Source organism: Oncorhynchus keta, unplaced genomic scaffold (genome assembly GCF_023373465.1).
Source record: "Oncorhynchus keta strain PuntledgeMale-10-30-2019 unplaced genomic scaffold, Oket_V2 Un_contig_6244_pilon_pilon, whole genome shotgun sequence".
Classification (NCBI taxonomy): Eukaryota; Metazoa; Chordata; class Actinopteri; order Salmoniformes; family Salmonidae; genus Oncorhynchus; species Oncorhynchus keta.
This window is the reverse complement of record NW_026288751.1, coordinates 160,248-173,231: the sequence shown is the minus strand read 5'-3', so window position 1 is coordinate 173,231 and position 12,984 is coordinate 160,248. Positions and strand designations below refer to the sequence as shown.

Here is a 12,984-nt window from a genome sequence, read left to right as displayed (position 1 = left end):
AATCCAGAGACCTCCCCCACGTAATTACATCATTAAATTCTGACCCATAAGAGAGTGGCAGTTTGGGGCAAGGCTAGGGTTAGAATAATCATAGCTGACAAATTCACCCAAATGTATATTTCTCTAGTGTACCTTCTCTTTTAAATCTCCATTTTGGGTAACACGCACCACAGTGTGTTGGCCCGTTATACTAAGTTCTAATCAATAGCCTAGAATGTGTATCATCATTTTAGCTTTCTAGTAAATCAATACTCAACTAAGATTGGTGTGGTACGAACTCGTTGGTGAGACCCGGGTCCATGCAGATTCCCGGATTATACGACGTTCAGAACGAGATTGTAGAGGTAACTGATTAATTAGCGGCTGTTGTAAAATCGATATTCTGAGTCAATTTGGGAAATAGAAAAAAAAAAAGTATTTTCCCATGGTGACCCAGGTTAATGAGTTAATAATTGCTTGATTCAGTTAATCAAGCAATTAGAAACTTTTAATCATTTGATGAGAAACAGTCGTCACATTAACTAATACAACGTCACGACAGTACGAATCTACCCAGCTAGCTAACTACAATACTTAAAACTATTTACGTTAAGTATTTAAGGTTTATTGCCATCAAAGTGACCAGAGTTGCCTACTTTTACCAGTGTGCGATTGTGCTTACATGTTATGTAAGGTAGGTAGACTGCATTGTACCTTGACTCTCAGGTAGAAGACCAATGCGAGATTGTAATTTACTTACATTAATATCATGCAATTCTGTCATCTGAGTATGATTCATTATGATCATTCACTATGATCCAACATTCTCCTCTATTTCAAAGTCACCATCCTCTACATCACTCTTCGGAACTATTAAAAAGGTTAGTGCAATTAAAGACTAGTCAATATTTCACAATCGCATTTTTCCATTTGAAACCATTTGACAAATGAATCAGAAACACGTTGCAGGCGTCATTCAAAACACCCGTGCACACAACTGGCGCCTATTGAATACAGCAGCTTGGCACATGCATTGCTAGGAGAGCGGATATATATCATCCCAAGTCAAGCACTACCACCAAACGTTTGCTTAATTGTTTAACATAACGTTTAAAAAGTTGATGAAATGTCTAGATGTGCAGTTCATCAACTTTGTGTTGTATTTGCTAGCTAATATCGTGGCGTGTGTAGTTGGCTGCTCACACGTTAGCAAGATAGCTAGCGCCTCGGGTAGTATTAGCTAGCTACCAACCAGACCTTGGCTAGCTAGCAGCAAGCCAGCTAAAATAAAACTTTTTGGTAACACATGTTGATTGTTAACATTTTAATTATGAATATTCATGCATTGACATTCAGCTATTTCACTAGATTGCTAGCTGCATTTCATAACCTAGCTAGCGCGTGCTAATCTTGCTAGCTAGGTAGTTTGCTGTAAGCCAATTCCACCTGATAACATATGTTTCGCTCTCTCCTTCAAAAGTTACTTGAATTGGAATTGAGGAAATTCCCTGCAATCCTCAAACTGAAGTAATATTCATAGCTAGTTTAGCAAACCGAGTAGCTCAGCATGGAAGTACAAAGAAATAATCACTGTTGTCCCCTTTTGAAGTCCATTGTCATTGTAAACAAGCAAATCATAAATATACACGTCAGTAGTTAACTGGAACCTAGATTCAAATCTACAAGCTACTTTTTATTCTTTGTTAAGTTAAATATAGAGAAATTGGGAACATGTCAGGTCTTCCCAAATTGGCACATCGTTCCTGTGGCTTCACAGTTAAAACGTTACGAGCTTGTGGTTCATCAGTCATTACACCGACATAAAGCAAATGGCCAATATGTATGCTGCATGGTTAGCTGCAAATGTCAGTTTACAAAATAGAATCCTTTTAAAAGTCATATGCGTCATCATAGTCTGCTGTATCACAATGTGACAAGATGCAAGGGCCGTTTACATGTGAAAATCGTCACTGTCAGAAACAATGCCTTGAGCTGAAGGATCTTCTTGCTCATCTAAGGTCACATGTTTCAAAAAGATAAAAGGTCAAATGCGCATTCAGACACTGTAGCAAATCCTTTACATTAAAATCCTTTTACCACCCATATTTCAAGACTGCATAGGTATGCTGTAGCTGTGCATGTGTCCAATTATTCGGTTCATTCAGTGAGTTCTCATGATGCTGAAAGTCTGTTCGGTGTAGATCTTATTGATGTGTGACATCAGTCAGTGCTGGATTCTCTTAATACATTGGGTGTGGAAGAGCTGGAAGACATGATGTATCTTCTCCACGTCTTGAGGCCAGTAGACGCAAGGAAGCAGATAGCCCAAGTGAACGCTACATTTAAGTATCAGTTTGTTACTTAGAAAACTCATGATAACGGTCATTAAAACATTGTATTACTACTATGTAAAATGTGTTAAGCATGATGAGAAAATTAGAACATGGTACACGGCCTGATTCCCAACCTCTTATTTTTATCCAAGGTGAAAAGGATAGTACTGAAAGGAATGGCCCAAAACCCAGATGTGTGTCTGGTAGCCCCCAAACACCCCGCAGCAAGGATTGTCCCATTGCTATACATAAGTACATAAAGAAAATGCTAAACAGGTTATACATTTACCGTTTTAAAAAAGTGCATATACACCCAAAACTTACAAATGGGCTCTATGTATGATGATATGATTGACAAGAAAGTATTTAAGGTGGGTGTCAAGTCAGGTAATGTCTCAGTCAAATAGTTCAAATCATAACTTTTGGAAAGCTTTGAGCTATACTACCAATGATTTCAATCTACACAGACAGAAAGGTCTAGGCTCAGTTTCTCAGACTCTGTTTAAGCCTAGTGTAGCCCTCCTATTCATGGTGTCAAATGTAGTTTTATTGCTTTTAATAAAAAGTAGTCAATCATATAATTTAAAAAGCAGACAATTGATAAGATGTATATGTTACAATGGGAGTTAAGTTTGGATTAGAAACTCTGTGATAATGTATGTGGCGTCAGGGAGTAAAATGTGGAGTTAAGAGAACCCCAAATGTGTTTCTTGTGCACCTTCACAGTGTAGATACAACACAAAGCACAAGCTAGTTCAACCGCATGCTCCAGCCCGAGTAGACGGACAGCAGTGGACAATAACTGGCACTTCAGTTTTGTAATTCCTTGGAATCGAATGCCATCTGAGGTTACAAGAAAGCTGGAGAACAAGGAGGGTCCAACTGGAAGGGAGAGACAAAGTTATTCACCTGAGTAGATGAAATCCTTACAGTTTGTCAAATGCCAGAAAAGAAGCATTGAGTGAAGTAGTTAGAAAGATGGTGCTGACGTTTCCAAGATGGTATTGAAGGTGAAATTGTTGGCAAAGGACACAACTCCCTCACTAAGCAGCTGCAGAGCCAAGATGACAACTTGAAGCGAGGGAACACCCCCCTTTCCCAAAGAAGAAAGTCAAGTGAGTCTGAGGATCCACCATCCAAGAGGATATGCCTGGATTCTTACAGCTTTATCAACTGGCGACCGGGACGTCTACCAGCCAATGAAACACACACAAGAAGAACTAAAGAAGATGTACAAAAACAGAAGCAAAGACAAGTATTGAAAAGAAAATGCCAGCAACCTTCTACTCTCAGAGGAAAGACATCATTTGTGGTATGGAGACCTCTGACATTGCCAAAGAATGGCCATATCTACACAAGACCCCCGGCATCAAGACTAATTTTAGAGAACTTACTGGTGTTGAACTCAATGAAGAGCATGAGAAAGCCATGGCGAGCAAATGTGGGAGAATTGTGTCCTACTTCAAATCTCTCCCTCGTGAGTGGAGGAGCAAGATTGACAGTTTCTATACCTGACAGTGTCTTGGCAAAGAGAAATCAGAAGCCAACCTACCTGGGTCTTTTTTGCTGCTACTTAACTTATTCAATGAAGAAGAGAACAAGATGTTCCTCAATGTTGATGAAACTTGCCTTCCAATGGAAATTGACTGTGCAAAGCTGCCAAGCACACCATGCATCGTTGTTTGTGGAAAGACGCGTTTTTTCACTTCACATACCCAAGTTAAAATCAGCAGTTTTCCTAAAGTGTATTATTTTGGAACCACAAGTTTTACTTTAGTACACTGAATAGTATTAAAAGTAATCATAAACCCACTTATTTTAGTATACGTATAATACAGGATTGGAAATATAATTTTAATACACTAAAAATATATTGCTAGTTTAAACTAATAGCTTATTAAGTGTACCGAAATGGTATTTGTAATCTTGTATTAAAAGTATTGTGACCGGTCCTGCATAACAATAAAGCAGGACAAGCGGGAAAGGAACGAGACAAAAAGAACCAAGGGCAATTTAAAGTGTTTCATATTAAATAAACAAGTCAACTTCTCTGACCATTCAGGGAAATAAAATAAACAGTAAACCAATATGCACTCTAAGGAACAAAAAGGAGACTTAACAGAAGCTATACTTATGAATAGGAGGAGATGAGTCCGACTCCTGTCAGGGTGTTGTGAGGTCCGAAGCGTCGAACATCATTACACGTGGTGTAACTTTGACAACAAGCTGCTGGCTTACTGCATTGAATTGGTAGCTCTTTGAAAACTGAACTGGGCATCAGAGCTTGTTTAAAAAATGTTAAAAAATAAAAACTCTTCCCATCTCTACTTATTACGATTTGAATACTATATAGTGTTCTAACATACAACTTAAGTGGTTCCAAAAGAATACAAGTATACTTTTTTTGCTTGGGTAACAATGTGTCAGTCCTGTGTGGGTGTGTGTGAGGGAGATAGAATGGGAGTTTGAGGGAGAGGGATGGAGCAGGAACAAAACAAAATAAGGAGATGAAGTGGGTGAGGTTGCAGGAGGTAATGAGAGAGATGGTTAAAGAGAGGAAGAGTTGGAATGGAAGATAGTGGTAAAACATTTCACCCCTTGTCTGTCATTACCATAGAGAGTTCTCCTCTGACTGCTGGAAACTTCATGGTTTCTGTAGACCAGATCGTGTTAAATGGCATTCTTACTTTCAACGATGCCCTGGTAATGATGTTTGTGGCATATTATCACTAACATAAATTATCCCTCTGATCAGGCAGCAACATTGGAGTCCTGCAGAGGTATGAATTCATCCCTTATTACCCACTACAATTTCATTTGAAGTAACTGACTGTATAGTTCTGCTAGGATTTCTTTGTAGCACTTGGGAAAGTGGCATGTAACATTATATTGCGCACCTATTGCAATAAACATTACTTTCTTTGCAGAAGTTATAACTAACTCTAGTGTTGTCATCTAGGATGCCTTACTGGTAACTACAACTTTCAATTTCAAAATAGAACCACACAAGTCCCTTGTTGGCCAACAGAAATATAGCATTTCAGAATACACTTCCTATGCACCCAATATACACTGCTCAAAAAAATAAAGGGAACACTAAAATAACACATCCTAGATCTGAATGAATGAACTATTCTTATTAAATACTTTTTTTCTTTACATAGTTGAATGTGCTGACAACAAAATCACACAAAAATGATCAATGGAAATCAAATGTATTAACCCATGGAGGTCTGGATTTGGAGTCACACTCAAAATTAAAGTGGAAAACCACACTACAGGCTGATCCAAATTTGATGTAATGTCCTTAAAACAAGTCAAAATAAGGCTCAGTAGTGTGTGTGTGGCCTCCACGTGCCTGTATGACCTCCCTACAACGCCTGGGTATGCTCCTGATGAGGTGGCGGATGGTCACCTGAAGGATCTTCTCCCAGACCTGGACTAAAGCATCCGCCAACTCCTGGACAGTCTGTGGTGCAACGTGGCGTTGGTGGATGGAGCGAGACATGATGTCCCAGATGTGCTCAATTGGATTCAGGTCTGGGGAACGGGCAGGCCAGTCCATAGCATCAATGCCTTCCTCTTGCAGGAACTGCTGACACACTCCAGCCACATGAGGTATAGCATTGTCTTGCATTAGGAGGTACCCAGGGCCAACCGCACCAGCATATGGTCTCACAAGGGGTCTGAGGATCTCATCTCTGTACCTAATTGCAGTCAGGCTACCTCTGGCGAGCACACTGAGGGCTGTGCGGCTGCAGAACGTTCTCCACGGCGTCTCCAGACTGTCATGTCGGTCACAGGTGCTCAGTGTGAACCTGCTTTCATCTGTGAGGAGCATAGGGCGCCATTGGTGAATTTGCCAATCTTTGTGTTCTCTGGCAAATGCCAAACGTCCTGCACGGTGTTGGGCTGTAAGCACAACCCCCACCTGTGAACGTCGGGCCCTCATACAACCCTCATGGAGTCTGTTTCTGACCGTTTGAGCAGACACATGCACATTTGTGGCCTGCTGGAGGTCATTTTGCAGGGCTCTGGCAGTGCTCCTCATGCTCCTCCTTGCACAAAGGCAGAGGTAGCGGTCCTGCTGCTGGGTTGTTGCCCTCCTACGGCCTCCTCCACGTCTCCTGATGTACTGGCCTGTCTCCTGGTAGCGCCTCCATGCTCTGGACACTACGCTGACAGACACAGCAAACCTTCTTGCCACATCTCGCATTGATGTGCCATCCTGGATGAGCTGCACTACCTGAGCCACTTGTGTGGGTTGTAGACTCAGTCTCATGCCACCAATAGAGTCAAAGCACCGTAAGCATTCAAAAGTGACCAAAACATCAGTCAGGAAGCATAGGAACTGAGAAGTGGTCTGTGGTTACCACCTGCAGAACCACTCCTTTATTGGGGGTGTCTTGCTAATTGCCTATAATTTCCACCTGTTGTCTATTCCATTTGCATAACAGCATGTGAAATTTATTGTCAATCAGTGTTGCTTCCTAAGTGGACAGCTTGATTTCACAGAAGTGTGATTGACTTGGAGTTACATTGTGTTGTTTAAGTGTTCCCCTTATTTTTTTGAGCAGTGTACTTTCTGGTGAATAAAACATTGTGAAACATCATTCCACTGTTACCTTAACTGTATCAGACATTTTCTAATATTACATTGCAAACATCCTACATGTAGCCCCTTTAAATTAGATACAAATGTACCTGCAAAAATCCATGTTAGTCAACAAATCTAATTATTGTATCTGAAAGGGTAGAGGACCACTCCTAGTGATTTAATGACAGACACTGTGTTATTGACTTGCTAATTGTTTACTCCATGTGTAACTCTGTGTTGTCTGTTCACACTGCTATCTTGGCCAGGTCGCAGTTGCAAATGAGAACTTGTTCTCAACTAGCCTACCTGGTTAAATAAAGGTGAAATAAAAAATAAAATAAATAGAATGGCATTTGTTATTTCATCCAACGCAGGTACCTATTCAACCCAGATAAGGGGTCCAAAGTGGAGAAGAACTCAGTGGCATGCAATCAATCCAAAATATATTTCTCTGATCTGAAACATTGCTATGGAGGGAGAAGTCTTGCATGCACACATACATACAGGCACTTAAATCCACAGACTGCAGCACACAGTCAAGAAACAGGCAGATGATTAAAAACAACACTTGACCAAAATGTTAGAACTGAATGTTTTTACATTAGCATGTTGTAAGTTGCTTTTAAGTGAATGTTTGACACAATATATGTAAAGTTCGAGTTCAAGAAATGTTTTTGCACTTGGATCGACATACCTTGTCCTACACATCTCCCCATATAGTTGTGGGTTAGGATGAAAATAATAACATGACCTATATTTTATAACCAAAATGTTTGAAAAAATTATATTAAAAAAAAACTTTAAAATATAATTGAATTTCCTATGTTTGACACCGTAACTATCAAGTGTATAGTTCTAGAAATGTTTGTACACTGAGATGACCTGATACCGCTCTTAACACACCCTTCCCTTTCTACCCCTTTACCATGCCACTGCACACACACAGGTTAAGGTTTGAACATGTATTGAATAACTTAATAAATATATAAGGAAATCCCTGTGTAATGTCTGATTGTTTTTTTGCTGGAGAATTCTTTATTTTCACAACCACTAAGTTAACATTGAGAATAAGGTTTTTGTAATCAATTAAGGAGTTGTCTGTTTTTTAGCTGACCAATACTCCATTTTCACAACTGATACCAGTTATATTGAGAGTAGGTTTAAGTAACATGACAATTCTGTGTTTTAGCTATATTTTGGCATCAATTCAGGAGTAATTACTGGGTTAAAAGTTAAATTGAGAGCAGTTTTTTGTAATTTTATAATTATAATCTGTGTTCGAACTATATTTTGTCATCAATTAAGGAGTTCTTTATGCTTTTTAAATGGCCCATTCTTTATTTTCACAACCAATGCCAGCAAAAAAAAAATATTACAGGTAAAAAATGGGAGTTAATGTCGTGAAATTACAGTAATATACTTCATTTGATGGAAAGTACTCACCGTTTTTATACATGTTATTTATGTACATTTTTAGTCTGTAGTTTTACAGTCTATTTCTGTCACCTGTGCTGCCAGACTTACCGTAAATTATTAGGATTTTTGATTATTTAAAAATACATATAATAATAACAGTGTAGGCTATCATGGCCCTATCAATACCAACCAGGTCAAATAGTCTGACTGTGGTCCATAATGACTCATAAATAGCCCTCACCACAGACAGCCCTGTGGTCCGTAATGACTCATAAATACCCCTCACCACAGATAGCCCTGTGCTGCAAGGTAGTGGAACATCAAAGGCTCTGTCAGACCACTCAGGCAACCCGGAGAGGGCACAGAGGGGTGACATCAGAGCTCACAGGTGGCAAGACGCCAGAGCTGAGTAGTGGCATGAAAAACAAAACACTATTAACATGTTTTTTTGTTATAGAAGCACAAGGAAACATCTGCTATAGGTAGATCTTTGTGGGAGTCTTATGCAACCACGAACCACTTATTCTGAACACATACTAGCCTATTCATCAACTCAGTGTGAATAGTCACATTATTCATGCAGCACATTCATTGTTTCAAAATGGCAAACATTCATAAGAAGTATTGTGTAGGCATAGAGTACATTATCTGTGTAAGAATTTAGTCACCTTAAATATGTGTGTGTAAATGTGTTGTCAAAACATGCCAATGGAGAGGTGCTATCTAGAATCAAAAACAGTTCTTCGTCTGTCCCCATAGGAGAACCCATTGAAGAATTGAAGAACCCTTTTGAGTTTCATGTAGAACCCTTTACACAAAGGGTTCTACATGGAATCCAAGAGTTCTACCTGGAACCAAAAAGGGTTGTCCTATGGGGACAGCCAAATGACCCATTGTTCTAAGAGTGTAGCCTACTGGTCCCCTGCTGAAAACTGCTATTATGAGGGAACATGCACACCTGGAGAACAGGTGTAGCCTATGACAGGAAGCACAAATTGATCTTACCTTACAGTCCTCTGTGTGGGATCGGACAGAATAATCCTCTGATAAATACTTGAGAAAGAAGAAGTCAAACTCCTCATATTTTTCCTGAGCGTGTTGGTCCAGCCTCATGTACGCCTGGATACAGATGCTGCAAACATCCTCATCATCCCCGCCGCTGCTAAACAAATCCAAAACCATGTTCTGAAGACTGCAATTTAAACTGTCTGGGCTTGACATCCCCAACAGTAAGTCGGAAATGGAGTAAGAATCACAAAAAGAGAGGCTAAAATTCCTAAAATAATCAAGTAACATCTGTGACGAGAACGTTGATGGAGTTGAGGACCTAAAGTCAGTTTTTTGCCGATACAATATGGTGCAGGCTGACTCCAGGTGTGTGTGGTGGCTTTGAGCATCAGTGCAATGAGGACCTGGAGTAGCGGATTTGGTCAAATTGCTTAGAAAAATACCACATTTCCCCTCATTTAGAGCCGGGTGGACCCCGTCAGTCGCGTTGATCCAGATTTTGCGGTTGCTCCTATCCTTGGACCTCAGTTTAACTCCAGCACACAGCCAGAGGTGATTAGAGAGAAGGACAGTGAAAAATAATAGGGATGCCAAAGACATTCGCCATTTCTGTACCCTCTCGGAATCGGCACAGGGTTTGTCGTTTTGTTTGGGTGCACAACATATTTTTAACACGGCGTCATCTTCCCTTCGAAACATCCAAGCACCCCTGATCATATTTTAGGGGGTAGACAAAAGCGATCTCAGATGGCTTTTTCACCTTTGCAGTATATCCCCTACCTCGTTTGCAACATGGTGATGGGAAGCATTTTTTCCAAGTTGTTGTGTCAAGAAATCAATCCAGCTCCAAACCCCGGCGTCTAATCCATTGCAAATAGATAACGTCCGGCATAATATTCCCGATACACCCAAAATTGTAACATGTTGTGAAATCCTACCGACACCCCCAGCACCGGTGCAGCATCACACAAGAAACACATAGCACGTACAAAAACGAAATCTTTACTCTATATCTGCCATTCTCAAACATGACAAGTCTTATTTTTTATTCCGTATTTAGTGCAAAAAGCGACATTTGCCTCTCATCTTCCCCTTCCTTTTGACAGTCTAGTTTAGTCTGTCGCCATCTTCGGTTTAGCACAGAAAACCTTCAGATTATTTAATTGAAGAGGGTGGAGCGCCTGCGCTATTGGTCGCCCCTGTGGTTCCACATCTCCTCTCACATTCCCATTAAAGGTCAAATGCAGCCGTTTTTATCTCAATATAAAATACATTCTGCGTAACAATATAGTGCCTTACTGTGATGGTTTTTAAAATGGTAAAACATAAACAAAAATTGCTTCTTAGCGAAGAGCAATTTCTCAAATAAGAATTTTGCTATGACAGTCTGTTAGTGTCCTGAGAGGGGAGGGGAAAACTGAAAACTTGCTGTTATTGGCAGAGGTTTGGAACTCTTTCTTATTGATCTATTAACTAATGTACCACCTGGTAATGTCACCAGGCAGGCCAAAACTCTATCCCACCAAAACAGGCTGGAATTATAGGCTGTCTTTTCAAACAGCTCTTACAGCAAAAATGAATTATCATAATTTTCACAACTTCACAGAATTATTCCAACCTCATGGTGTGGAAATATATATAAAACATAAGAAAATCACGTTTTTGGCTGCACTGAGCCTTTAACGCAAACCCATTCATTCCCCAATTTTCATTCAATCCTTTCATTGGGCATGCTTACCCGAGGAGGAGAGAGATTAAACACCACATTATCCATCTGGTTTGCAAGAAAATATGAAATGTTATGTTACAAAATAATATTCCATGGTAAACAGATTTAGATTATGTTTCGAGTGTGGTAATACTACAGGTTGAGTGTGGTAATACTGTACACCAAGAAAATGTGAGGTCACAGGATTTAAAAAAATGTTTGTTCATTTTACACTATTTGATGATGTTTTCCAACATATTTTAAAGAAGAAGTGGTATGAATTGTCTTCAAGTACTACTGTAGGCCTACTACTAATGCCTGACTAGGCAAATTATTACTGCTACATTTTATAACCATGATAATCATAATAACAATACTAATTATCATGATTAGCATCATCATCAATAATCACAATAATCCTAATCTCTATATACGGTTCTGCAATTTGCACATAAGAACAATATTGGGGTCAAAAATGTTTGACACCCTTGATAAAGATGAGCAAAACTGTCTTTATAACATACATAATGAAAATACTGAGCTAGATGGTATGCTCAAAAAAAAGGGAAATTATATTATTTTATAGTCATACAACTGCTCCGAGAAAGAGATTTTGTTTAACGAGTAATACATTTTTTTCTCGAACTGGTAGGGGTTAAAATGATTGATACCCCTGTTTTCAATACATTTCAATACATTACCTTACGAGGATGTTTTATGAGTTTGATAACACATTGGGTGAAATCTTAGACCATCCCTTCATATAGTATCCTTCCAGATCTTTGATAGCCTTCGTCTGCTCTTATGGACTGCCCTCTTCAATTCAAACCACAGGTTTTTAATAGGTTTCAAGTCCGGAGACTGAGATGGCCATTACAAAATATTGATTTTGAAGCCAATTACCAATTTCTTTGTTGATTTTGATATGTGCATGTGGTTATTGTCTTGATGGAAGATCCACTTGCGGCCAAGTTTCAGTCTCCTGGCAGAGTCAACCAGGTTTTTGGCTAAAATATCCTGTTACTGAGTAAATTCATGATGCCGTTGACCTTAAAAAGGGCCCCAGGACCAGTGGAAGCAAAATAGCCTCCTCACATCAGAAATCCACTACCATATTTTATAGTAGGTATGGGATTATTTTCTGCTCATGTGATCTCATTTAGACGCCAAACCCAACACTGGTGTGTGTTGACAATTAATAGCTCTATTTTCATGTCATCTGACCAAAGCTCCGGTTCCAATCCAAGTGCCAATGTTGTTTAGCAAACTCCAAGCGTTTACATTTGTTGGGTGTGACATGAAAATATAACTAATTGGCCACGCACAACAGTGGTGAGTTTGGCGTCCAACCTTTTTGAGAAAAAGCATGTATTACTCCTTGCAAAATGGCGACGACGGAGAAGGGCGACATCTTCCGAGTTCCAACCCGACTTAGCTTTTTTCATGATTATGTTGACTTTTTTTGTACATAAAGTTCCTACTATTGTCACACATTCTGAATGGGAGCTTGTGAGATCAGGATGGTTCATATGAGGCTAAAACTTACCAGGATGTTCGGGCGATATGTGCAAAATATTTAATTGCGATTTTTCAACCAAATATCGTGATTTGACTTGCAATATACTGTATACTGAACAAAAATATACACGCAACATGTAAAGTGTTGGTCCCATCAGCTGAAATAAAAGATCCCAGAAATGTTCCATATGCACAAAAAGCTTATTTCTCTCAAATTTTGTGCACACATTTGTTTACATCCCTGTTAGTGAGCATTTTTCCATTGCCAAGATAATCCAGCTGACAGATGTGGGATATTAAGAAGCTAATTAAACAGCATGATCATTACACAGGTGCACCTTGTGCTGGGGACAATAAAAGGCAGTGTGCACTACATGTGCAGTTTTGTCACACAACACAATGCCACAGATTTCTCAAGTTTTAAG

The 12,984-nt window shown here is 39.5% G+C and overlaps 1 protein-coding gene across 3 annotated transcripts in view; it reads right to left on the bottom strand.

The window, feature by feature from the left end:
• The window catches only part of nalf2 (NALCN channel auxiliary factor 2), a 41,903-nt gene extending 31,394 nt beyond the window's left edge, over positions 1-10,509 (bottom strand). Inside the window, exon 1 of one of the 3 annotated variants that reach the window (XR_008122182.1) lies at positions 9,331-9,479. Coding sequence is in view for 1 of the 3 variants with exons in the window: in XM_035782618.2 (XP_035638511.1) it covers positions 9,331-10,050 (720 nt within the window). In the remaining 2 variants the exon portion in view is untranslated. Of the gene's footprint in view, positions 1-9,330 lie in introns of all 3 variants that reach the window. The other 2 variants (XM_035782618.2, XM_052510978.1) reach the window with 2 other exon arrangements.
• Between the last annotated feature and the right edge of the window lie 2,475 nt (positions 10,510-12,984).